Source organism: Diabrotica undecimpunctata, chromosome 3, assembly GCF_040954645.1.
Source record: "Diabrotica undecimpunctata isolate CICGRU chromosome 3, icDiaUnde3, whole genome shotgun sequence".
NCBI lineage: Eukaryota > Metazoa > Arthropoda > Insecta > Coleoptera > Chrysomelidae > Diabrotica > Diabrotica undecimpunctata.
In genome coordinates this window covers 100,931,535-100,958,493 of record NC_092805.1, presented here as the reverse complement: position 1 = coordinate 100,958,493, position 26,959 = coordinate 100,931,535, and the positions used below count along the sequence as shown (strand labels likewise).

General features: G+C 32.5%; 1 protein-coding gene across 1 annotated transcript; it reads left to right on the top strand.

Moving 5' to 3' along the window:
• The first annotated feature begins 43 nt into the window (after window positions 1–43).
• On the top strand, window positions 44–26,735 carry LOC140437090 (uncharacterized). The gene is made up of 3 exons (XM_072526409.1): window positions 44–787; window positions 11,421–11,624; window positions 22,509–26,735. Exons 1-3 carry the CDS (start codon window positions 318–320, stop codon window positions 24,760–24,762), a joined length of 2,928 nt encoding a protein of 975 aa, XP_072382510.1. The 5' UTR covers window positions 44–317; the 3' UTR covers window positions 24,763–26,735.
• The last annotated feature ends 224 nt before the right edge of the window (window positions 26,736–26,959 follow it).

The following is a 26,959-nucleotide window of genomic DNA, read 5'->3' as shown; positions in this document are numbered from 1 at the left end:
CTTGTCTAAGGTTGACAGGATCAAAGTATAAACAAATAACAAATATGACAGTGACAGTGTCATAGATTAAAAAAATAAATGATGTGATATGTGATAATAAAAAGTATTTTAATATATTATTGTATGACATATTATTAGTTCCTAAGTACTTCACATAAAGAAAGTCATATAAAGTTCACCTAAAGAAAGTTTATTGCATAATACATAGTATTATAAATATAAATTGTTCTAAGACTTGTTCTTGCCCATAGAAATGCCAATAACCATACAAATATAAGAAAAGGTGAATTTGGTATTTGGAAAAGATAAAAACCTCAATGATGAACGAATCTTTGACTAACTATCCGTTTCATATAACACAGTCTCTAGAAGCTGATGCCACACAAGAATTTACTGCTAATCAAAGCCATCAAAAAAACTCTTATTTTGGATATAAATCTCATGAAATTACCCTTCGACCTGAAGCACCAGAATTTATTCCTTCTTGGTTGAAAAAAGCTATACATTCATCAAACTCTAATTTAGCTGAAGGTGAATGCCAATGTGTGCAAACTTTCACACCAAATTTTCAGGTTAATAACATCCAGTTAAAAGAAGGCTCAATTAATGAGAGTGAGCTAATTCAAAAAAGCAGTTTATTTGATTTAAATAAGGTAGTAGACGCACGGGCATTGGAACCTATAAAAGATGTTAACATTGTAGAGCCATATCAAGATTTCTATGACAAGAATAAAACTCATTTTTACACAGATAAATCAGATCATCATCAAAATCGCAATGAATGTGTGTAAGTATATTTTTTGTAGTTCTTTAATATTTTCATTGTATTTTTGTAAGGATAAACAGTAATGTTTTTAAAATTGACCTGAGTTTCGTTAACTGTGAGTAAGCTTAAGGTAAAAAAAAACTCCATTCGCTTAGCTCGGGCATATTTTGACAGATTCATTGTCGGAAACCTACAACACAATTCCTACTTCTCAGTATTAATAGCTCAAGTATACTACTATTGCAGACTTCTTTCTTTGAAAAAAGAAGATTTATTCTAAGTAGTGGAAGTGCATACTAAACCCATAACATTTTGGGTAGTATATATTTAAAAGATATATTTTAGTTGTTATAATTTAACATAACTATTTATTATATATGGTGCAAATAAATAAATATTGATTGTCAGTAATTTGTAAAGTTCTATTTTATATACTATTTAGTTTGTTTACTATTAATATTTGCTATAAGTATGCGTGCTTGGTTGTATAGTAATATCCAGCCACTTCGAGTCTGTCAATAAGTAACTAACTTCGCAAAAAAATAATTACTAAATTCACTAGATAGTTCGGACTGGAGATAGCGAACCAAGTATATACTGTAGACTTCATAATGATACTTTAGAATGTGATATTTTAGGAATGTGGTATGTTTGGGATATTGACTCTTAAATAAGGACAGCCTTAAGGACTCTTAAATAAGGACTTAAATAAGTAAATTATAATAGTAAATACAACATATTTGCTACAGGCATATCTAAGAATTATGCTAAGTTCAAAATCAGTTAATCTTGAATAATTAATTCTGATAGTTTTTTATGCCTCCACAATAACTCTTGCGATTATTTAGAAGCTACTTTTTTTTGTCAATTTTTGAATTCCAGCTCTGTAGGTGCTACATGACATGATAAAACTTTGTAGTGCTGGTCACACTGGTCCAACATGGAGTGATGAAACATTGTGTGCCAGCCCCATCAGCTCTCAGCACCACTGTTAAATTATTAATTAGCCACTTCAAACCAAAGCTTTTGTTCAAGAATTTATCACATCAAGGTTAACATAAACTAGAAGCAATCTCATATTGAAAGCTTCTTCTGTACTGTGTGTGAAAAAAGGTAACAATTGCCACACAGTAATTGTTGTGTCACCACAAATAACACAAAATAATAGATATATTCCTTTTTCATCTTAATTTTAACTATGCTAATTTTGCTGCACAGTACTGAAGAAGACCAATATGTCAGGTCAAATTGGATATTAAAAACCAATACCAAAATTATTAGAGGATACATAAGATAATATAAAATAAGAAAGATAGTCAAAGACTTCTAAAAAACCTTGTACAACTCGCAAAGCCAATCTAATGTATCAATAAAAAAAACATAAAAAAAAAATAATATTATATAAAATAATTATAAAAATAAAAGAGTTAAAAAATAATAAAGCTCTTAAAAAATCTTAAAAACAAACAAGACAGTAACAATCCCTATACTAACAGCTATTTAATAGATGTCTCCATAATATCAAAATCCCTGAAGACATTTGATAACATCGAGATGTGAGCTATAGAACAAGCTATTAATAATTGTAGAATAGATTCGAGGTATAGGCAACTAATACTATATATGAAAATGCAACTATGATAGTACAACTAGATGAAAATACAAATCCCATCCCCATTAAGAGAGGAGTTAGATATGCCAACATAATATCTCCAAAGTTTGTTAATCTAGCCCAAGAAGATATCTTCAAAACTACAAATTGGTCAACATATGGCAACAAGTTAAACCACCTTAGATTCGGTGATGACATTGTGATTATAGTGAGCACATTGGAGAGATTACAAATCATGATGAAGGAACTTGCAGAAAAAAAGAACAATATTATTTTGATAAAATCAGTAGGTATAAAAATAACGCTAAACACACTAATTGTATTTAAAGTTTGCATTGAATTTAAAGTTCAGAATCAGTTATTCATTCTGAGTTACAAATTTGAAATTATGTGTCAGTTTGGTGAGTATTTAGTCTTTAGTATTCAGCAAATTGTGTAAACTATCGACTCCGAAGAATTGTGGAGTTTTGATTCACGAATTTAGGTTACTATCACTGAGTGACTTGGCAGTCATGGTTAAGTTGTTAGATAATAGAAGTAACATTAATGAAATACTAAACTCCAAAATTTTAAAAGTGTTTTTTGTAACTTCTGGTCACATTATATTAAATTTTATAAATACTTCTCTTAGATCATCCAAAATTCCAGATTTATTAAAAATCAGTACAGTTGTTCCAATACCAAAAGTTAATAATACTATTAAGGCCGATGAATTTAGACCTATAAATATACTTCCTCCCATTTAGAAATTATTAGAGTGGGTAGTATATGATCAAGTTGTGGATCAAGTTAATCTTAATGAATAATCAGTCAGATTTTCGTAAAAAGCATTCATGTGAAACTGAACTGCAACTTTCACTTTGTAAACTCAGGTCTGAGTTGAACAATGATAATTATGTAGTGATACTATTCCTTGATTTAAAAAGAGCTTTTGAAACTATTGATCATAATATACTTCTCACTAAATTAGAAGGCTATGATGTTAAAGAAAATGTTCTTAAATTGTTTAAAGATTACTTATTGGATAGAAAGCAACAAGTGATGATATTACTTCTTCTGAAATTAGTATTAATATTGGGGTACCTCAAGGTAGTGTCTTAGGACCCCTTTTGTTGATATTGTATTTAAATGATATAAACTTGTTTGTTAAATGTGATTTCTTACAAACTTAAAAAATGCTGTATCTAGAATGAATTCAGCATTGCAGTCTGTTAAAAAATATTTAAAGATCAGCAAACTAAGTTAAATGTGTTAAAAACGAAGGCTATGATAATAACAACTAAATATAAATACTCAAATATTGATATAAATACTACTAATCTTCAAATTGACAGTGATAAAATAGAAATTATCACAATTAAGTACTTTGGTTTTTAATTGAATAATTTATTGTCTTTTAATGACCATTTTAATTGTATATTAAAAAAGATTTCTAAGAAATTATCTTCCTATAAAGATTTCTAAGAAAATTCCTTTTCAGTTCCTTCTTTCACGCATTGTATACTATATCCATTCTGCTAGCTTCGGTTACTTCTCTAGTTCTTGCTCTCGTAGCTTGTCTTCTGATGGCAATGCATTCCTTCCTCTTATTGGCGATCTCTTCGCACCACCAATAAGGTATTTTTCTTTTTTCATCTACCCCGTTTATGAAATTTCTCATAGTCTCTCTTATTATTGATTTAAGTCCTTCTACCGATGGCGGTTGGCATCTTCTCCTCGCTATCAACCATCTAGAATACTCATCAAACGCTAGCCAGTCCGTTCTATCTCCACCTCTGCTTCCTGTTTGGTTTGCTGGTGACTCCACGTTTGTAGTCCCTACTCCGACGATCGAAAAGCCAATGTAGCGGTATCTGTAGCAGCAGCATTCTGTGGGGCACAGGTGACATCGATAGATGAATCTTTCTCTGTCTTGGCGTTGAAGTCCCCCATCACTACACACTTTCTTCCCAATAATCGTAATTCATTCATAATCTCATCCAGTCTACTTTCATAATTCTCCGCTGTACGGATCATAATCATAATTCGGTTAAATGTAGCAGCATAGCACATTTACTACCTCCACACATATCGTCACAAATCTCTCATGCGTATCAATACCATATACTCTCAGTCTTCTATTAAGTATCCGCACTCCTACCACGACCGACCACAGCGACATCGTGAGCTAGCTTAGACCTCCCAACATTTGTTTGTAGCACTCTTTAATACCAGTTCTCTTTCACGCTTTCTTCTTTTGTCGCTCAGTCAGTAACCTCCTTCATCGACCTTCAACTCTTGCTCTTCTGATAATTCCCCTGAATTTGGGACACCATTTGGACGTAGATATATGACCTTCCTCGTCACAATTGAAGCTCTTTACAGTGTTACTTTGACACTAGGATTGCACATGGCTTTCCATCCCAAACTTCCAGCACCCCTCGTTTGCTTCTCCCTCGCAGTCTCTTGCTATGTGGCCATGTGCTTGGCATCTATAGCATCTTGTCGCCTTCACCATCTCCTTTACCGTGACGTGTACCATTCCGATCTTTATTCTTTCTGCCACTAAAAGTCTTCTGGCTATGTCCTCATTCACCTCCACATAACAAATTCTACTTTCTCCCCTGTTTGTCCTTATTTTTCCAACTACTTCACATGCTTCCTCCCTACCAACAAATTTCTCCACCGATTCGACGATGTTTTTGGCTGTGGTTAGGCTATCCATGTCCGCCAGCATCAAACCTTTCTTTACTCTTCCACCTTTTGCCACTACTCTTGTTGTGCATCCCTGTCTTGATGCTACTAAATTCCTGACTTGCTCCGCCATTTTCCTGCCTCCATCTAATTCCAGGACCATACCTTCTTGTCTGGTTTGTCTAACCTTGTTTACGACGACATCCTCTCTTTCTTCTAGCTCCTCCCTTAACTCTTTTACAAGTTCAGCATAGGGCTTGTCCTTCGGTTTTGTGATGATAACCATCCGTTTCTTTTCTGTGACTACTATTTGCCTTTCCTTAAATGTTTTGCCGTATATCGTTGCTGTTACCTTCTTTTTTCTTGCTGCCCACTCCAGCACGTTTCTTGATTTTTTCACTTCTAGTGCTGCTGGTGCTGCTATCCCTATCTTTTCTCTATCCATTCTTTCCATAAAGTCGAATAGCTTTCTGGCTGATGCCAGAAATTTAATAGCTATTGGTTCTCCTGTCTTTTGTTTCAACTTGTGGAAAATTTTTTTATGTCCTCTCTCTCCCATTTTCTTCTACTATACATGTTATTTGAGACTTAGTCCCAATTCCTTCATATTCATCTTCTTCCACGTATGATCCGGGGAGGTCTGGGTACCTTGCACTAAAATCCTCCTTCACTCTTGCGTCAGCAGCATCCTCTGTTACCAAGATTGCCACATCGTCCGGTGCCTCCAAAATTCCTTTTTCGCAGATGGTTACCTTATAAACCTCCTCTGGCCATTCTTGATCTAATACTTCACTTATTTCCTCGGTGCTTTCTGCCGTTTCCATTTTCTTATATAGTTCCTCAATCCTTTTTATTTGTAATTCTGGGTCCTCTTCACAATTTACTTCTACCTGTGTCCCTACGCACCTCGTAGTTGTTGCTACAGTTATTTTTGTTTGCGTCCCTATTGTTGTCACGCATCTTCTTATACCTTCCCTTTTCTCAATATCCTCTGTAGCTTTATACATTAACTCTAATCTTTCTTTCCATTTCGCACCAAATCTGCCGTACCTTTGCGGCTCCCTGTATCTCATTCTTCGTATTTGCCACCGTCTTTGTTAAATTCACTAACTCTTCGATGCACCTCTTCATTTTTGACATTCCTTTCCCTGTTTCACTTCTTTTTAAATTTATTTTACTTTCATTCTTATTTCCACCAACTCATATGTATTTCTCTCCGTGCGATTTCCTTTTCTTTTTTCTTTTAATGTTGGTCGTCCATTCACTCTCGTCATTACTATCCCCCGTTTCTTTTCCACTGCCATTAATGTTACGAAAACTCGTTTCACTTCAGCGTATATTGGCAATAATTTCCTTAACCCTTAACTAGTCGCTACATGGTCAAAAAGACCGCACGTATTAAAAATTGCTAATATTTCGGAAAAACATTACATTTGGCAACCACGGCCTTCAGTAACTTACTCATTCGATACAAGGAGCCTCAGTACTAAATCAGAGTAGCGGGAGGTTTGTTGATTAGGAGTTACAGCGCAAATGTCATAATTTCCGCGCGCGTCTAGTCAGCTAAAAAGTTTTTATAAATCGTTTTATTGTGTTTCTTATCACCTTAAGGTATGTATAAACGCTAGTTTTTTTAAATAATATACTATTATACTTTTGTCTTATTGTTTAGTAACCTTTTGAATATACCTCTCTTTCTATTACTATGTAATTAGTCATCAAATTTTAAATTACTATGCAGCAAATTACTATTCATAATTTTCTTTGTTTTATTATTGAGAATGAAATATTATTTTTTTTAAATTTTAAACTACAGCAAACTTTTATATAATAACTTGCTTGGCTTTATTTTTAGAATGGACTATGAGAAGGAACAAAGGAGACCTCAAGCCCTCATGGAAGAAGAACCGCTTGATATAGAATATGACGACGACGATGACGAGAATGAAATAAATCCGGAAGTTATTGATGAGAGGTCGGAAGATTCGGAAAGCGAACAAGAACAGGATTTAGAGGAAATAGGAGAAGTTTTACTGAATAATGTACAAGAAGAAAGTGTTTTAGGGGAACATATGGTACAGTGTGCAGAAAGCATCAAAGAAAAAATAAAAGGGTACGTATGAGCAAGCCTAATTTAGTAAAACAATCACCTGGGCCTAAAAGATTTACGAAAAAGTTGAAAGACATTTATGAAATATGGAGTTATTTCATTGATGAGGACATGATTTACATAATTGTAGAATCCACTAATAAATACATTAAAAGTATAGCAAGCAATTTCTCTAGGGAGAGGGATGCAAAGCTTACAAACCCATCTGAAATTCGCGCTCTTATAGGTCTTTTATATTTGGCAGGGACATATAAAGCCCATCACCTGAATACAGACGATATCTGGCAAACTAATGGTGAAGTTATCGAAATATTTAGACTAGTTATGTCCTTATCCCGATTTCGGTTTTTTTCTAAGATGCATTAGATTTGATGATAAGGTCGATCGTGAAGAACGTAGGAGACTGGATAAGATGGCCGCCATCCGAGTATTTTTTGAAAAATTCATAGAAAAGTGTAAATCGGGATATAACTCTTCGCAAAATTTAACATGCGATGAAATGCTTCCTGGATTTTTAGGGAATTGCCCTTGGATACAATATATTCCAAGCAAACCCTCAAAGTATGGGCTCAAAATTTTTAGTTTATGTGATGCTGAAATGTATTATACCATAAATATGGAGGTTTATGTGGGTCGTCAACCAGATGCCCCATTTACTGTAAAACAATTCCCAGAAAGAAGTTGTAAAAAGAATGTGTGCGCCAATAAAAAATTCTGGGCGCAACATTACTCTAGATAATTGGTTCATTAGCATTCGTCTAATAGATGTTTTAAAAAAATAATTTGAATTGACTGTTGTGGGGACCATTAGAAAGAACAAAAGGGAACTGCCCCCTGAATTACTTCAATGATCTCGTCCTCTAAAATCAAGTGGCTTTGGCGATACATGTACCTTAGTGTCGTATATCCCCAAAAAGAAGAAAGTTGTATTGCTTGTTTCAAGTCTACATGATGACGCTATAGATAGAGAAACATTTGAACATTATAAACCAGAAATTCTAACGTTTTATAACAAAACAAAAGGCGGGGTTGACGTCGTTGATCATCTATGCTCATCTTATGTTGTTTCGCGAAAAACAAGACGTTGGCCCATGGTAATTTTTAACACCATACTAAATATCGCAGGCATTAATTGACTAGTGATTCATGCAAGTAACAACCTTGCTGATAATAAAATGCTTAGAAGAAAATTTTTGAAGCATTTAGCATTTTCTCTTATGGATGAACATCTACGGGCCCGAGCAACAGTAGACAATTTAAATAGAGATCTGAAGTTACGTATTAAGGCCATATGTAATATTCCTAACACAGATGGCACTCCAACGAATGAAGGAGTACATGGTAGATGCTACTTTTGCGACCGTAAAAAGAACCGGAAAACGACTATTTCCTGCTGTAAATGTAAAAAGTTTTTATGCAGAGAACATACACGTGCAGTATGAGCAGAGTGCCAAACTGAACTTATTCGGATTAACTAAAAGTTTCCTTTTTTTTATCGGAGTAGAAAATAGTTTTTTAAATGTTCTGTACAGTGTTTTTAACATAAGTTTACTTTTTATATTATTTTGTAATATGTTACTCTACTTATTAAACCTTAATACAATCGTGTTTTACTTAAACTGGTTCCAAATACTTTTATTAACACAAACTAAGAAGTAAAAGACCAAACGGTCGTTTCGACCGCGCGCGACTACTAATTTTCAAAAATTCCTAGCGACTACTGAAGGGTTAATACTGTTTACAAAATACTTATTTATATGTTATCAATCTCTACAGCATCATATAAAATATGATTTCTATTGAAAGTGTTAGATTCAATGCAGTTGGGAAATTTAGTGTATTTCGGATTAACAAGCTGTTTAAAAGTACTCCCCATGTGTTTTGGAATAATTTGAAGACTTATCAATCTTATCTAAATAATACTCTCTTTCCTTTCTAACAAGTTTACAACTGCGTTTCTGTGAGACTTAAAAATATTCCATTTTATTTCTCTTTCTTGACCTCTGCCAGCTTTGAATTCTCTTTAACTATTATCTCTTTCCTTTGCCTACAAAAAACTTCACTATCATATCAGGGTATATGTGTCCTAAGGGAGAGTGGGGGAATATCGACCAATTAAGCTCTATTCAAAATTTCAAGGAGTAATCTTTGTAATAAGATGACCAACTCGGGATATGTGCTTTTTTACTTTATCCATTATGAGTTTTTTCAATTGGTTTTGCATAGAAAGAAATATATTTTTTTACAAGATACTTTTTTAGAAAGAGGAAAAAAATCGGGTAATTTCGACCGGTAGGATAATATCGACTCTGATGTAGGGCAATATCGACCAGGCACTAATATTTGGAAATACATTTAATTTTAATATTTAAACATTATTTTACAGTGAGCATGGGTCACAAATATACACTCACGCTTTTTCAGCGCTAGTACAATGAGCATGGGTCCAAGTTGTTCGCAAATGGTACAGATTTCATCACCTTCTTTTCTCTTTTTAACTGAAGTTTTCCTCTTATTTGCCACTTTTCTTATAACCTTTAGTTGGCAATTTAGTTTATATGGCAAACATTTCAAAAATCAAAACAACAAATTATGTCTGGACTCTTCCGCTAGGACTGTATAAATATGAAAATTTTTAAAATGTTTTACTAATTGTATTTATATGAAATTATATCTCATCATCATCATTAACCTGTATGCGTCCACTGCTGAACATAGGTCTCCCCCAGCTCTTTCCATCTGTCTCTGTCTTGTGCGGCTTGCATCCAATTATTGCTAAGACGCTTCAGGTCGTCAGTCCATCTAGTTAGTGGGCGTCCTCTGCTCCGTGTTGCTTCTTGCCTTGGTCTTCACTCTAAAATACGTTTTGTCCTTCGGTTGTCTGATAATCTGGCGACGTGTCCTGTCCAATTCCATTTTAACGACGCGATTTTTTCGATAGCGTCTGTTGTTTTTGTTCTACGACGTATTTATTCGTTTGAGATTCGGTCTCTCAGAGAAACACCCAACATCTGGCGCTCCATAGCCATCTGAGTCACATGAATCTTATTAACTACCTTTTTTGTGAGTGTTAATGTTTCCGCTCCATAAGTGAGTACAGGTAACACACATTGGTCAAAGATTTTCCTTTTGAGGCATATGGGTAGATCCGATTTAAATACATAGTTTAATTTACCAAACGCTACCCAGGCTAATCCTATGCGACGTGGGAACTCACATGTCTGATTATCTCTGCCCAACCGAATTTCATGTCCTAGGTACGTATACGATGTAGCCTACACAATATCCCTTCCATCAACAACAGTATTTCGATTTAGCACAAGATTAGTCATTATTTGCGTTCATATTAATCTTTAGTCTAACCTTCAAGGAAGCGTGATATAATTTTTCAAATATTATTGCATCATTCATACGATCGGCTATAAGGACGATGTCATCTGCAAATCTCAAATGACCGAGCTTCTCTCCATTTATGTTAATACCATGCTCGTTCAGATGTGCCTTCTTACAAATATGTTCTAAAAGCGTCGTGAATAGCTTTGGACAGGCTGTCTCCTTGCCGTACTCCTCGCTGTATACAGAATTTATTTGTTTCTTGTTCAGATAGTCTTTTAGTGACAGATATTGTTTTAATTTTTCACTTCTCATATAATGTCTATATTTTGTTATTTTTCAAGCAGATTTTAATTTAAACCTGCTTAGAGTAAATATATGATGACTAGAAACGAATTGATCGAGAGTAGTAAATTCTAGTAAGTCTGTTCTATGACGCTACCCGTGACGAGGCCTTCTCGTGGCGTTAGTTCCGTGACGCTCGCTTCAGCATTTTACTGTAGAAAAAAAAAAGTAATACAACGCCAGTGTAGAAGCTTCGCTCATGGGAATATTTTTCCGAACAATCCCGAGCTTTTCGCCTGGTCTAGTTTTATTTCTCAAATAATAATGTTTAATGAGAGATAAGAGAGAGATTTGCAGCTGTCAAAAACATACTAATGGCGCTAATGGCTGTATCGCGATAAAATTTGACATGTATGCCTAAAAAAGGTTAGACTTTCTAGTTTTTTAGATCGCATCGCTGTAATGGGCGAAGGAGATTACATATCATACCACGTGATAAATGAATAGTAAATATTTTTAACATTTAATTCAAATCCAGAATTGTTTTTCATAAGTAGTTAAACTTACTCGTTCTATGAAATTTGGTAATTCTACTCTGACTTGGTGTATAACTATTTTCATAAAAGTGCTTTTAATTTAAGGAATGGAACCGAGGCACATATCGTTGAACCCCAACTGCGTAACGTTAAACACCAAGTTTATAGACAAAATTCTAGGACATTTCATAATAGAAATCCAACTAATTCTAGAACTCCGAGAGCCAACACTAGTCAAAATGATATTAATGAATATGAAACAAGAAAAACAATTGATGGAAATATTGGTTATGAATCTCCAGAAATTGTGTAAGTATGTCTTTTGTAGATGTTTATACGTCTATCTTGTTTTCTGCTCTCAGGGAGTTCTTTTGGTGTATCACTGAATATTTACTGAATACAAATTGCGATTGCTTTTTAACAAGACTTGTTTTTATCCTTAAGATGTAGTGTTCTAGATATTACAGTTTTTAAGACATTATTATGTGTATATGAATATTTTTCCATTTAATTTTTAATAATGTAATAATAGAATAATATAATTAATATAATAATACACAATATATCGATAAAACAAGATAGAATTAAATAGAACCAGAAAATATGTCATATAAGTAAAGTGAGAGAAAATGGAAATTTACCTAGAAAAGTCTATTGATATATTTTTTGTCCTTATAAGATCTATATGTCGCAGGCAATAGGTGTAACACGTCATTCCGTGAAAAGCCTAGTCATTACACGTATTGCCAGCAAACGCTGTATTACCTTTATTAATACAGGCAGCGTTTGCCGACAATACGTGTAATGACTAGGCTTTTCACTTAATGACGTGTTACACCGATTGCCTACGACATATATATATAATTATATTCGGCCTCATCTCATAAATAAATAAATTGTAGATCTCCGCCTATGGCTAATTACTCACATTTCAAAGCTAAGTATAAACAACCACTCGAAACCCCTTCTCAGCATCTCTGGTATATACTCTTCAGTCTTCGTTTATGTGATAATTGCTACACACACAGCGCGTAAAATTAATTCGGCAACGAATTACCAAAAAAAAAAAAAAATCGTTCACGGCGTCATTTATCATATCCAAATAAAATTCATAACACCGAGCTTGAAAAGTGATACTCAAGCAGAAATTTCAGATAATGAAAGTGTTTCAAGTGTTGGTTAAAATTGTTGTCTCAGACGGGAATTAAGATAAGAATATACTAAGTACATAAGGTAGGTGGTAATAAATACTATCGCAGGGTTAACCTGACCGAAATATTCACAATTAATATTTGTCTGTCATGTCGAATATTAACAATATTGGAATACTTAATAAATTTTTTCAATTTTTCTTCTTTCACTTGGAAAGTATTCAAGTAAATATTGGTTTGTGATGACAAATATCGTCAATAATATAGTTGGTAATACCGTGTATATAATATTATCACATGTGTAAATAACAAATTGTTATTAAGAATAACAAATAAACGTACCTACTATAGGTGTTTGTGTTGACACCTGACTAAAATATTCACAATTAACATTTGTCTGTGATGACGAATACTAACAATATTGGAATACTTAATACAATTTTTTCATTTTTTCTTCTTTCACTTGGAAAGTATTCAAGTAAATATTTGTTTGTGATGACAAATATCGTCCATAATATAGTTGGTAATACCGTGTATATAATATTATCACATGTGGAAATAAAAAATTGTTATTAAGAATAACAAATAAACTTACCTACTATAGGTATTTGTGTTGACACCTGACTAAAATATTCACAATTAACATTTGTCTGTGACGACGAATATTAACAATATTGGAATACTTATAAAAATTTTCATTTTTTCTTCCTTTCTTTTGGAAACTATCCAAATAAATATTTGTTTGTGATGACAAATATCGTCAATAATATAGTTGGTAATACCATATAAAATATTATCACATGTGTAAATACAGAATTGTTATTAAGAATAACAAATAAACTTACCTACTATAGGTGTTTGTGATGACACCTCTACTATAGGTGTTTGTGATGACACCTGACTAAAATATTCACAATTAACATTTGTCTGTGATGACGAATATTAACAATATGGAATGCTTATAAAAATTTTCATTTTTTCTTCCTTCTTTTTGGAAATTATCCAAATAAATATTTATTTGTGATGACAAATATCGTCAATAATATAGTTGGTAATACCATATATATAATATTATCACATGTGTAAATAAAAAATTGTTATTAAGAACAACAAATAAACTTACCTACTATAGGTGTTTGTGATGACACCTCTACTATAGGTGTTTGTGATGACACCTCTACTATAGGTGTTTGTGATGACACCTGACTAAAATAGTCACAATTAACATTTGTCTGTGATGACGAATATTAACAATATTGGAATACTTATAAAAATTTTCATTTTTTCTTCCTTCTTCTTGGAAATTATCCAAATAAATATTTGTTTGTGAGGACAAATATCGTCAATAATATAGTTGGTAATACCATATATAATATTATCACATGTGTAAATAAAAAATTGTTATTAAGAACAACAAATAAACTTACCTACTATAGGTGTTTGTGATGACACCTCTACTATAGGTGTTTGTGATGACACCTGACTAAAATATTCACAATTAACATTTGTCTGTGATAACGAATATTAACAATATTGGAAAACTTATAAAAATTTTCATTTATTCTTCCTTCTTTTTAGAAATTATCCAAATAAATATTTGTTTGTGATGACAAATATCGTCAATAATATAGTTGGTAATACCATATATATAATATTATCACATGTGTAAATAAAAAATTGTTTTTAAGAACAACAAATAAACTTACCTACTATAGGTGTTTGTGATGACACCTCTACTATAGGTGTTTGTGATGACACCTGACTAAAATATTCACAATTAACATTTGTCTGTGATGACGAATACTAACAATATTGGAATACTTTCATTTTTTCTTCGTTCACGTTGGAAAGTATTCAAGTAAATATTTGTTTGTGATGACAAATATCGTCAATAATATAGTTGGTAATACCATATATATAATATTATCACATGTGTAAATAAAAAATTGTTTTTAAGAACAACAAATAAACTTACCTACTATAGGTGTTTGTGATGACACCTCTACTATAGGTGTTTGTGATGACACCTGACTAAAATATTCACAATTAACATTTGTCTGTGATGACGAATACTAACAATATTGGAATACTTTATAAATTTTTTCATTTTTTCTTCGTTCACGTTGGAAAGTATTCAAGTAAATATTTGTTTGTGATGACAAATATCGTCAATAATATAGTTGGTAATACCATATATATAATATTATCACATGTGTAAATAAAAAATTGTTATTAAGAACAACAAATAAACTTACCTATTATAGGTGTTTGTGATGACACCTGACTAAAATATTCACGATTAACATTTGTCTGTGATGACGAATATTAACAATAGTGGATTAATTATAAAAATTTTTTTCATGTTTTCTTCTATCACTTTGGAAATTATCCAAGTAAATATTTGGTTGTGATGACAAATGATCGTCAATAATGTGTATGTATATGTATGTGTATGTGTGTATATATGTGTATATATGTATATATGTGTATGTATGTATATATGTGTATATATGTGTATATTATTGTGTATATAATATTATCACATGTGTAAATAGAAAATTGTTATTAAGAATAACAAATAAACTTACCTACTATAGGTGTTTGTGTTGACACCTGACCGAAATATTCACAATTAATATTTGTCTGTGATGGCGAATATAAACAATAGTGGCTTAGTTAATAAATTTTTTATTTATTCTTCATGGTTTCAAATACCAGAAGCTGCGAACATAATACATGCGGCACAAAACAGAGAAACCTATCGTTTGATGGTCGCCAATATAGTTGTTAATACCAAAAAAAAAAAAAAAAAAATTATGCAGAAGAAATATTTGTTTGTGATGACAAATATTCAGGACAAAATATTTGTTGGAATAACAAAATTTGTAGAGGAAATATTCGGGGAACTTATCCTGATAATGAATATTGTTTGTGATAAAAATAATACGGTGAATAATAATATCTATAATACAGTTTGTAGGGACAAACTTAAGCATAAGGTTTGAAATAAATAGGTTCAGGCCAGATAGAATGTAGTGCCTCTTGGATTGCAAGAAGACATTTTATCAATTCTGGGTGATGATAATTAAGTAAAGATATCAGTTGCAAGCTCCATACAAACAGATTGCCGCTCGATAGGCTGATATTTTAACTTCCGGACTAGAAGAAAATATCTGCAAGCTAGTGGCTCCTCTAGATATAAATCCGGAAGTAAAAGTAGCAGTAAGTGACTCCACACTTCGCAAAGATGCTCGTTTAGTACTGCTCCAGTAATAAATTGATGCTAGTATGGCAGATATAGGAATAGCTTTAACAAACATGCTTGGTGAAAAGGAGGGAGGAAATAAAGAGTATAGCGATGCCAGCCGCTTATTGACAAACATTCATTATTCAGAGTCAGTATCGCGAAGAGAACTAATAGCCATTAATTTAAATAAGGAAATGGCAGATGTATTAAAGGATACCATAATCACTGAATCGCCTTTTGGTAATGATCTTGACAATAAGGTCAAGACGGCGAAAGAATTGAAGAAATCAGGGCAACAAAAAGGTATTAACATACATACGAGGTATGATTATCCCACTTGCAAAGAAACCAAAACAAATTATTACAAACCTTATAAACAAATTAATGCTTAGTGGTGCAATATCTAATGTTAATCATAGTGATGATCAGCATATTTCCAAGGTTTTTGCAATTCCAAAATCAGATGGATCATACCATCTTAATTTATATCTTAAAAATTTTAATAAAATTGTTGGAAATGTACATTTTAAGATAGAAGATAATAAAGTTGTCAGACTTATATCTCAAGGTTGTTCATGTCAAAATTGATTTAAAAGATGCTTACCATTTAATACCGATACAAACATCTCATCGTAAACATTTAAGATTTTCATTTAATAGCACTTTATACGAATACAACTGTTTTGCCTTTTGGTTTAAGTTGTGCACCTAGAATATTTACAAAGATATTAAAACCTATTGTAGGAATTCTAACAGAAAAGGGGGATCTTTTAACAGTATATTTGGATGATTTTCTGATTCTAGGGAAATCATATAAATAGTGTGAATATAATGAAAAATTAACTGTAGAAATACTAACACATTTAGGTTTTTAATTAATCATACTGAAAGCAAAATTACTCCTGCAAATGTGTGCACATATTTGGGGTTTACCTTTGACTCAAATAATTTGACAGTAACATTACTTAAAAGCAAAAAATTGAAGATTCTAAAGACGCTTAATATTTTTTGCAACTACCGGAGTGTAAAACTAGAAAATTTGAAAAAATTTCGGGAACTTTTATATCTGCTTGCCCAGCTATAAAATTTAATTTTTTGCACACAAAAATTATTTGAACGTCATAAATATTTAACATTGAAACAATCATTTGAAAAAGACAAAAGATTTAAGAGGGTCATACAGAGCTTTATTACTGACTCATAAGAAACCGTTTCTTAAGGCCACTCCACAAACCATTGGTAGATAGATCAAATTTATTCTACAACAGAGTGACCTGGATATAAGTCAGTTTAAAGCACATAGCACACGCCACGCCGCAACATCTGCGGCAGCTAGGAAAAGGGTCAGTTTTGACATTATAAGTTGGCGGCAGGTGAGACGAAGAATTTTAAGAAACTTGCAAAAAATTTACAATAGTCCCTTAGTTTTAATAAAGAATTTGCAATACAATTTTAAATAGGTAAAAAGAACCTGATTTATACTATATATAATATTTATAAGGATTTTAGAATATACATTTAGTTAAGGTTGGATTATGTTATGTAATGTGTTAACTAATTGCCTCAGGGCATTTTTAGATACGAACTTTACATTTTAGGAACATATAATATGTTGGGCATTATTATAATAAAGTTGTTGCAACGACTTTAAACATCTACAATTTATTTATTTATGAGATGAGGCCGAATATAATCTTAAGATCAAACGAACTTACCTGAAGTTCGATCTTGATTATATGAGGCCTCATCGAAATAAATAAGTCCCAACCCACCCTAACATTTTGGAAAAATGCCCATAATATGTTGCAACAACAACTTTCAAATAGACTGAAGAGTATATACCAGAGATGCTGAGAAGGGGTTTCGAGTGGTTGTTTATACTTAGCTTTGAAATGTGAGTAATTAGCCATAGGCGGAGATCTACAATTTATTTATTTATTTCGATGAGGCCTCATATAATCAAGATCGAACTTCAGGTAAGTTTGTTTGATCTTAAGATTTTAAGACCTTATAAAAGAACTTAAATTTACAATAAAATTATTTAAATTAAAAAAAAAATACTGGAGCATCTAGCTTTAAGTAAGTTTTTTTTTAACACGGTTTTTTAGTTTATAATAAAATTTCTAAAAAAATTGTTATAGGAATTTTTCATATAAAAATGAGTGCACATCATTCAAGATTTACGACGTCAGAACCCCACAGCGTTGCCAAAATATCAGAATAGTTAACAAGTGAGGAATTTTTAAAATGTCAACTATTGAAGAATATAATACACTAGTCAATTGAATTTTTAAAATAAAAAAAATAATCATATTACCAAAATTTCAAAATTGATTTTAAAAGTTCATTATTTTTAACAGTTTGAGAAATATTATTAACAGTAGATACACTTAGTTTTAAGACTACTGCAACACACTGAAATAAATAAGAAAACATTTTAATCTAAAATTATATACTCTAAATTTTAAACTTACCTCGTTTAGAGCATTAATAGTAAAAACGCCCCGCTATTATTTCTTGTTCAAAATAATCTATTAAAGCTTATTAGCTTTCTACAAGCTATTCAGTTGTTTTTGGCATAACAGAATCACAATACACAACAATAATTAGTTTTTAAAGCTTTTAAGCTAAATTTAATATGTATTTATAAATACAATTTATTAATATATAATACATTGTGAATAAAATTGTGTAAGAAGTCAAAACATAAACAAAATTCTTACTCTAAAAAAGCGGCAAGACTTTAAACAATTTTGTCAAACGCTGAACTGTCATTGAAATTTGAAGCATTCCCTTATCAGTATCGTACAATTGTCTGACTCTGACTGATTGATGAACCATTGAACAAACACTGAAAGTTGTTAAGTCTAGAGACATTACAATAATAATGGGAGATTGGAATGCGAAAATTGGGAAAGGAGAATGTGGCAAATGGGTTGGAAAATATGGTCTCGGCCAAAGAAATGAAAGAGGCGATCGGCTGTTGCAATTTTGCCAGGAAAATAATTTTATAATTAAAAACACATTTTATCAACTACCAAGAAGACGAGTATACACGTGGAAATCTCCTGAAGACACTAAAGACCATATTATACGAAATCAAATAGATTATATAACCATAAACAACAGATATAAAAACACAATCGAATCTGTGAAAACGTATCCAGGAGCAGATATAGGGTCAGACCACAATCCAGTAGTGGCACAATTCCGAATAAAACTTAAAAGATTAATTAAAATCCTTTGTAAAAGGTATATATTTAAAAACCCAAACGGGCTGTGTTAGACAAAACGTTTTCGGAATACATCATTCCATCATCGGTGTCTAGGAGTACATGAATGTAGCCACTAAATATATGGGTAAAAACCCGTTAACAAATAATTAGTTACATTTGTTCGACATTATATCTTATAAATACTTATGATGTTAAAGTTACCGTTGGATTAGGTAACATGGCGACATATGACTCCACGTTGAAGTTGCAAGTCCTGAGACGGTGTGTCTACGAGGACTTTGTGGAAGCAACTGATTCAGTTTTTATTGATTATTTAGTATAGTGATTATTGATTCAAATTTTTGAGAATGGGGTATTTTTATTTAATTTATTAATAAAATTCTTCCAACATAGGTGCTGCTTTTGCTTAAAAATCAATTTAGCTTTGGCTTGAATATATTTAAATTTAAGATAATTTTCAAAGTTTGTGTTGTTTTTATATATCTTATAGGCCTCTTTTCTGTTTTTAACAATTATTATAGTACATTCATTGTCAAACCAGATGGGATTTGGTGTTTTTTACAACTATTTGACCGAGATTTGATTGACTTCGAGGCTGCGTCATTTCAAAGGAATTATTGTCATTATAATTTTTATCAAATTGTGATTCCATGAGGTTTCGCAACAGAATCCAGTCAGCTGAAGATTCAATCCATTTTCTGGCAAATATGATATTAGCGGGAGTATCGTTAATAGGATTCCATTCTGAAAGGCTAACGAGACTTGGAGAAACTAAAGTGAGATCAATAATGGAAGGTCTTTCATTCGGTCTGCCTATCTTGGTCGGTCGTCCATCATTTAGAATAATCATGTTAGTATTATTGATGGCATCTATCAATCGATTTCCTTGAGTGCTAGCTTATATGTATTAAAATCGCCACATATAACAACATCACCCTGCAGCTGTGAAAAAAGTTTATTCCAGTCATTTTTCGAAACGGATTGGGAACACGAGTGGCTCTTTTTGCTTTAAATGTGTTAACGCAACGATGCAGAAACATGAATGTAGATGTATATGCATGTTTTATTGACTATCGAAAAGCATTTGACTGCGTTAACCATCAAAAGATGATCGAAATTCTGAGAACAACTGGAGTTGACGAACAAGACTTGCGAATTATCTCAGAACTATACTGGCACCAAACGGCAACAATTGAAATAGAGCACACAACATCCGAAGACATACAAAACCGACGAGGAGTGAGACAGGGTTGCGTCTTATCACCGCTACTCTTTAATTTGTATTCGGAGTCTATATTCAGAGAAGCATTAGACGAGGTCCAAGGCGGAATTAAGATTAACGGAATCAGCATAGACAACATCAGATATGCTGATGATACCGTCTTAATAGCAAGCAACGCACAAGAACTACAAAATATAATAAATGCGGTAGTTCACCACAGCGAAATGCTCGGTTTACATCTAAACGTTTCCAAAACTAAAACTTTAGTATTTTCAAAGACACCAATGAACGCACAGGTGTATGCCAAGGGTCAAATAATAGAACAGGTAAATTCCATAAAATATTTGGGAACAAATATCAATAGTCAGTGTAATCCAAAAAAAGAAATCCTATCAAGAATCGAACAAGCAAGGAAAACATTCATGAGCATGAAAACATTTTTTACAAGATCAGACCTTAGTCTACAGCTTAGAATCCGAATGATCAGATGTTACGTTTTTTCTGTCTTACTGCATGGCTGTGAAAGTTGGACAATGGACTCTGAAATAGAAAAAAGAATAGATGCCTTTGAGATGTATATATACAGACGAATGTTGAGGATTCCATGGGTACAAAGAGTTACTAATGTTGAGGTACTTCGTCGCATGTGTAAACAAAAAGAATTACTAAGAATAATCAAAGAGAGGAAAATGCAATACTTGGGTCATGTGTTGAGAGGCGAAAGATATGAATTACTTCAAGTTATACTGGAAGGAAAAGTACAGGGCAAAAGATCAGTAGGAAGACGCCAGAACTCGTGGCTGAAAGACCTGAGGAGATGGTTCGACCGCTCATCCGCAGAGATCTTTCGCGCAGCAGTTTCCAAAACTACAATTGCCATTTGGATCTCCAACTTTCGAAAGGAGACGGCGCAATGAGAAGAAGAAGTCATTTTTAGTTACTTGTATTTTGGGAGGTTTATAAATACAAACTAAGGAAATTTTAAGGTCATTGATATACGCTGCACAAACTTCTATTTGAGAATAGAAATTTTTTCGGATTGGAATTTCATTAAAAACTAGACAATCTTTTATAAGTATAGCAATGCATCCGTGTCCATCTGATCTATATTCACGCATTATATTAAAACCTGGTAAATTGAATGTTCTATTTTGAGATAGCCAAGTTTCATTTAGAAATATTATGTCAAACTTGGCTGCTGATTCGTTAATAAAATTAAAGAAATTGGGTTTATTTTTATTAATTGAGTTACATTTCCATTGGATTATATTTATCATTTAATAATAATTATCGTCACTATGATAATCATTGTAATGGATTGTACCTAAAATTGTTCTTAATTCTGTTTGTGTCTCTTGTAGTATTTGTTGATTTGGGATTACTAAATTAAATTTTTTAAACAGTTTTTCAAAAATATCTGTGAGTTTTTGTAAAATTTGTATTTCTAATTTTTCTTTGTATGATTGAAAAGATTCCCTGTGGGGATTAGGAATACTAGGATTTGAATTTATATTTTTAATCTTGAAAGGGAGGGATTTATTTACGCTTTTCGTTTTTTAGGTTGTTGGGTAGAGGGACGTGGTACCCAGTTTTTACTACTTGTGTTAGAATAGTTGTTAGGGTTGGTATTACCATTTAATTCAGTAAAATTTTAGAGGTTATTTAAAATTTAAAAAAGTGTGTGATATCCTGATTAATCAGGCCAAATATAGGTTTCATTTTACAAAACATCCTATGGCTTCAAAACTTTTTTTTCTGAAAAATTTAACGAATATGAAAAAAACTATCCTCCGATGATTTTGATAACGTTACGCTAACCTATCACTTTTTCAGAAAGAAAAACCTAAAAATGAATTGTAGTTATTTATGGGACAAAAGATTTTCATCATAGGGGAAGTGAATTTATTTATATAGGAGTAATAGTAATAAATAATATAAAATTTAGACAAAAAAGAGCAAGGCCCCAAATAATTTTTCGTCTGCGCCGCAAGTGCCTATAGCGCGGCGCTTATTCACCGTTTCTATAATTACATTCCTTAATTGAATACCCTTTATAAAATAACACGAGCCGCCACTGTCTCAGAATATTGTTTCCAAAAATAACTATAACATCCAGTGCTCCTTTTGGTATCACATGAAATAAAATATTAAGATCTTCGCCTTGAATTTCCACCATTCTGTAAAATGAACCTAAAGTATTAACTTTATTTAGTACGTCCTAAACCATTTAAATCCATTACGTTTTGTGTAAGAATGACGTCATCAAAATGTTTTTAAAAATATCTTCTCTTACTGCACTTCAAAATAAAAAATAAAAAAAATATTTTGTTGTTTCAGGCATTCCAATCAATCACCAGAAATTGAAAGTCCAAATTCAACATCCAGGCATTCTAGGAATCATCATAGTCAAGAATATAAAACGGAGGTTGTTGTTAGAAGACCAAGAGAAGATTCAAAAAGTTATAAACCTTCCAGAAGAGAACAAATAGTATCTGGAACTACAGGATCCAATTACTATGAAAATAAACAAAATAGACAAATGAACGAATTCATTCCGCCAGAAATAAATAACCCTAATCGAAATGATATAAATGAAAAAAAGTATAGAGATCGTGTGAAACATAATAGATGCAAAAATGAAAATTATACTCAATCTTTACAACAATACCCACTTGGTGATGTTAATACTTGTGGGGTATCTGTTGAAAGTAAAACACCAAATCAAGGATCTCTTGAAAATAACGAAAAAGAAGTAATTGAAGACGGAACAGACAAAATAATAAAGAACGATGACAGTCACGAAAATATTCATAAACCACTTAGAGAAAATTCAAAACATATGCGACATAATAAAAACGAAGTATATCATTCTAAAAATTATACTAGTTACGTAGGAGACAACAAAGATAAAAATTTTAATATTGTGAATGATGAACGTGAGGTAGATAGAAATGCAGAAAAAATATCTCAAGGGGAATTCAACCACGAGTTAATAGAACAAAGGTTGAAGAATCAACATTGCAGTCATACACAAAATCGTACAGCCATAAGTGGATATAACAAAGAAACAGTAAATAAAACAGAAAGTATAAGAATTGATAAAGGAATAAGACTTAGACATTCTTTCAGAGAAAAACGAGACTACGAAAAGAACTCTACTGGGGTTTTATTTACTGGTAGACGAAGTAATGACAAGCCCAGAGATATAAAACAAGAAAGAGGTTATCAAAAAACAGAGAGATCTAACGAATTGTCGAGTGTTGCACAGATATTTGATAAAAAATATGCCGAGGAAGACTATGAATACAAACACGCCGAGGAAGACGATGAATACAAACAATTTTTCATAAGTGAGTATAACAAAGAAACAATAAATGCCAATACTTCTACACCTCACAGTGAATTTGGGGAAAGTACAAAAATTGATAAAGGAAGATCTAGACACTCTTTCAGAGAAAAACGAGACTACGAAAAGAGTTCTACTGAGGTTTTATTCACTGGTAGGCGAAGTAATGACAAGCCGACTGGTAGACGAAGTAATGACAAGCCGAGAGATCTAAAACAAGAAAGAGGTTATCAAAAATCGGAGATATCTAATGAATTGACGAGTATTGCACAGATGTTTGATAAAAAATATGCAGAGGAAGATAATGAATACAAACAATTTTTGGAAGAATTGCATAGTAAAACAACTCCGGACTTTTCTAAAATTCAGGAAGAGAATAGAGATTTGTTTGACATGCCAGAGGATTGGTCTTTGGCTCATTGTGTAGCCGAGGATCTAAGGATGGGAAGTGGCATAGCGGTTATATTTAGAAATTCTTTTGGCATGGTCGATCTTCTCCTCAATCAAAGTCAGAAGCCCGGCGGATTGGCTTTTTTAAAAATTAACAAAAGGTATATATTTTATTTAATAACAAAGAAGAAATCGAGTGATAAACCGACGTACAAAGATTTTTGGTGCTCAATGAAGAATCTGAGGGACGCTATTAAAAAGTTTGAAGTCGTTAAATTAGCTGTGCCAACACTTGGTTGTGGTTTGGATCGATTAGATTGGTCTACAGTTAAACATATGATATCATTTTTATTTAAAGATATACCAATTAATATAGTCGTGTGTAAATTTCGTCAAAGCGAGGAGGAACCGTTGAATTATCGTTCTGTAAAAGTTAAGAATGTCAAAGACAGTATTTGTAATGCCACAGAATCTGTTTTAGTGTATTTTACAACAGAAAGCTCGCATATTTCGGAAGAGATGGTTGAATTGGACAAGAAATTAAATTTCTTAGAATATCTTCGAAGTGCTCCCAAAAAATTTGGTAGTTGTGTAATGTGTAGAGCCCAAAACATTATATTATGTGGTTGTGTAGTTCGACAAAATGTTAATGACAGATTTAATTTTATGAGTTTTAAAAGATCTCTCGAACTAGTAAAAGAACATGTTAAAGATAATATTGCTATTGAATATATCACAGACGAAAATGATGATTTATTGTGTGCCAAAGTGGTAACTATTTTGTTAAACACTTTTAAAGATATCGCTGTTAATATTTATAAAGGAAATTGTGATGGTTCTTTTGGAGAACTCTAATCTTGGCAGGCTATTTTAGAAAAGTAATACTGTAGAGAGCAGTTTACTGTTTTATTTATATTTTTTTTCTGTACATAAAGGATAACACGCGCCAATCGTACTAAATATTTCAAGAAATTTGAGAAGTCTTATAGAATTATTTACCATTATTAGTGACGTTACAGCTCATTATGAGTCGAGGAGTCTTCATCCTTCATTCCCCCTATCTCTTCCAACGTTTCTCCCTCCTTTGCCTCCAATAAATTTTCATCCTCAGTTGTTTAAGTACCTAAATTCCGGTCTTCATCTGGTCCGTCGAACTAACAGCTGTCTTCTGTCAAGAACTTTTCTGTTGTGTCTTATTCCCACCTGAGGGTGGTCCAGAGTCCAGGGTAATAAGATTTTTGTCGTGACACTCAAAAAGCTAGGGTACTAAAAGCTTTTTTTCATGTATAATACTTATACAAACATATTTCCTGCGTGAGATTTATTGATAATTTTTACCCATCTCGGGTAACCATCGGGCAACCATTTTACCCGTAACCATCTCTTAGAACATACAAAAAGCTTTAAAATGAAGATTTGTAAAAATTTATATACATATTTGTTGTTTAGATAAATGCAAAAAAGAGCAACATTTCGAAAAAACCAATTTATTTATAACTATGGCAAAAATACCTCTAAGGCTTTAAATTTTTTTTCAAAGTTGGGTCTTGTAATGCTTAACCCCTTAAAACGAACCATTTATTTTTCCAAAAACGGTCCCAACAACCCATTTTTTTTATTAATGCACTTTCTTCTTCACTTTTTGCAGAATTCTAAAATGTTATACAATGTTGATTTTTGCTTTTTTTGATTTTTTTTAATGCTTGAAAATATGTATTTATACAATGTTGATTTTTGCTTTTTTTGATTTTTTTTTAATGCTTGAAAATATGTATAATAACTATCCCGAGATATCTCGTTGACGAGTTTTTGGTTGGATAAATCAAACCTGCAAGCAAAAGGTTTTGTTGTCTACCTTGCCTAGAGCATTTGTATGTTCGTTTTTCATCTAAAAGCTATTCCTAGCAAACTATACAACAAAAGTTTTTATGCACGCTTGGATGATGATCAAAAGGTATTTATTCAGAATGGCCTACAGTTACATTGTAGCTTAAAGAACAAGACATGGATATATGTATTTAAATTTTTATAATAATGAATCACAAACAAGAGAAACTAAAAGTAAATTATCGTATGATATGTCTTAAAACACGGCATCATACAAAGTGCCACATCGCAATCAGGACAGTAGTGTCCTTGATTCGAGCCCTAACTTCTTTCCGGATACATCCTCCTTACTGGACATAACACACACTCTAATTGAATGATCTTTTTTCTTTTGAGAAATTGTCGACCGGTTAGTCTAAGTGGGTTGGAAACGTTGAAAGTGTTCCTCTTGGCACACCTCTATCTTTGTAGTAAACCTCTAACTCAGTTGCGTTACCAAACCCATTCGAAATTCTAGATGCGTTCCTAGCCCTCCACTTTTCTTGTACAGCACAAAAGCATTCCACTCAGCATGTTCGAGAAGGTGAAAGAATATTTTTTTGTAATACCTCTTCCCACGCTTCCTGGTTACAGGGTAATCAGCAAGATGTTGGACGCCAGCCATACTATTATTGTAGTCTTGAACAATCTTAGGTTTGTTTATCTCCTTTCCTCACCTTTTCAGTAACCATTTCGGCATTATGCAGCGTTGACAGCACACAAATCTCCCGTTTATTCTACACTTCATTACTATTGCCTTTTCTTTTTGAAACGCGATAACTTCATTTTTCTTAAGTTTGTTCTTCATTTCTGGTGGCGGACCCTTTATTTGCATTCTAATAGTACCGTACGTATCTGTGCGAACTGCTAATAGAAGGTCAATTAGTTTAGGGGATGTATAAAAGGTGTCTGTAGTCCAAACAGCGACCTTTCGACAGTAGAGGTTTCATTAGCATCATAACAATACGGTGTTGACACTGGAAAGATCTTTATATTGTTCGTCAAACTTGTATCATTCCCGTATAAATTATGTTATGCCAACTTATATCCGGAGGAGGATTCACACAGCATGTAGTAATTTATACCAAAAATCTTGCCCTTTGTTTGGAATGTATTGAATCCATCCGAGTCTGCCTTTGTAAGCTCTTATCAATTGTTACATCCCCTGTCCCAAATCCTACAAAGA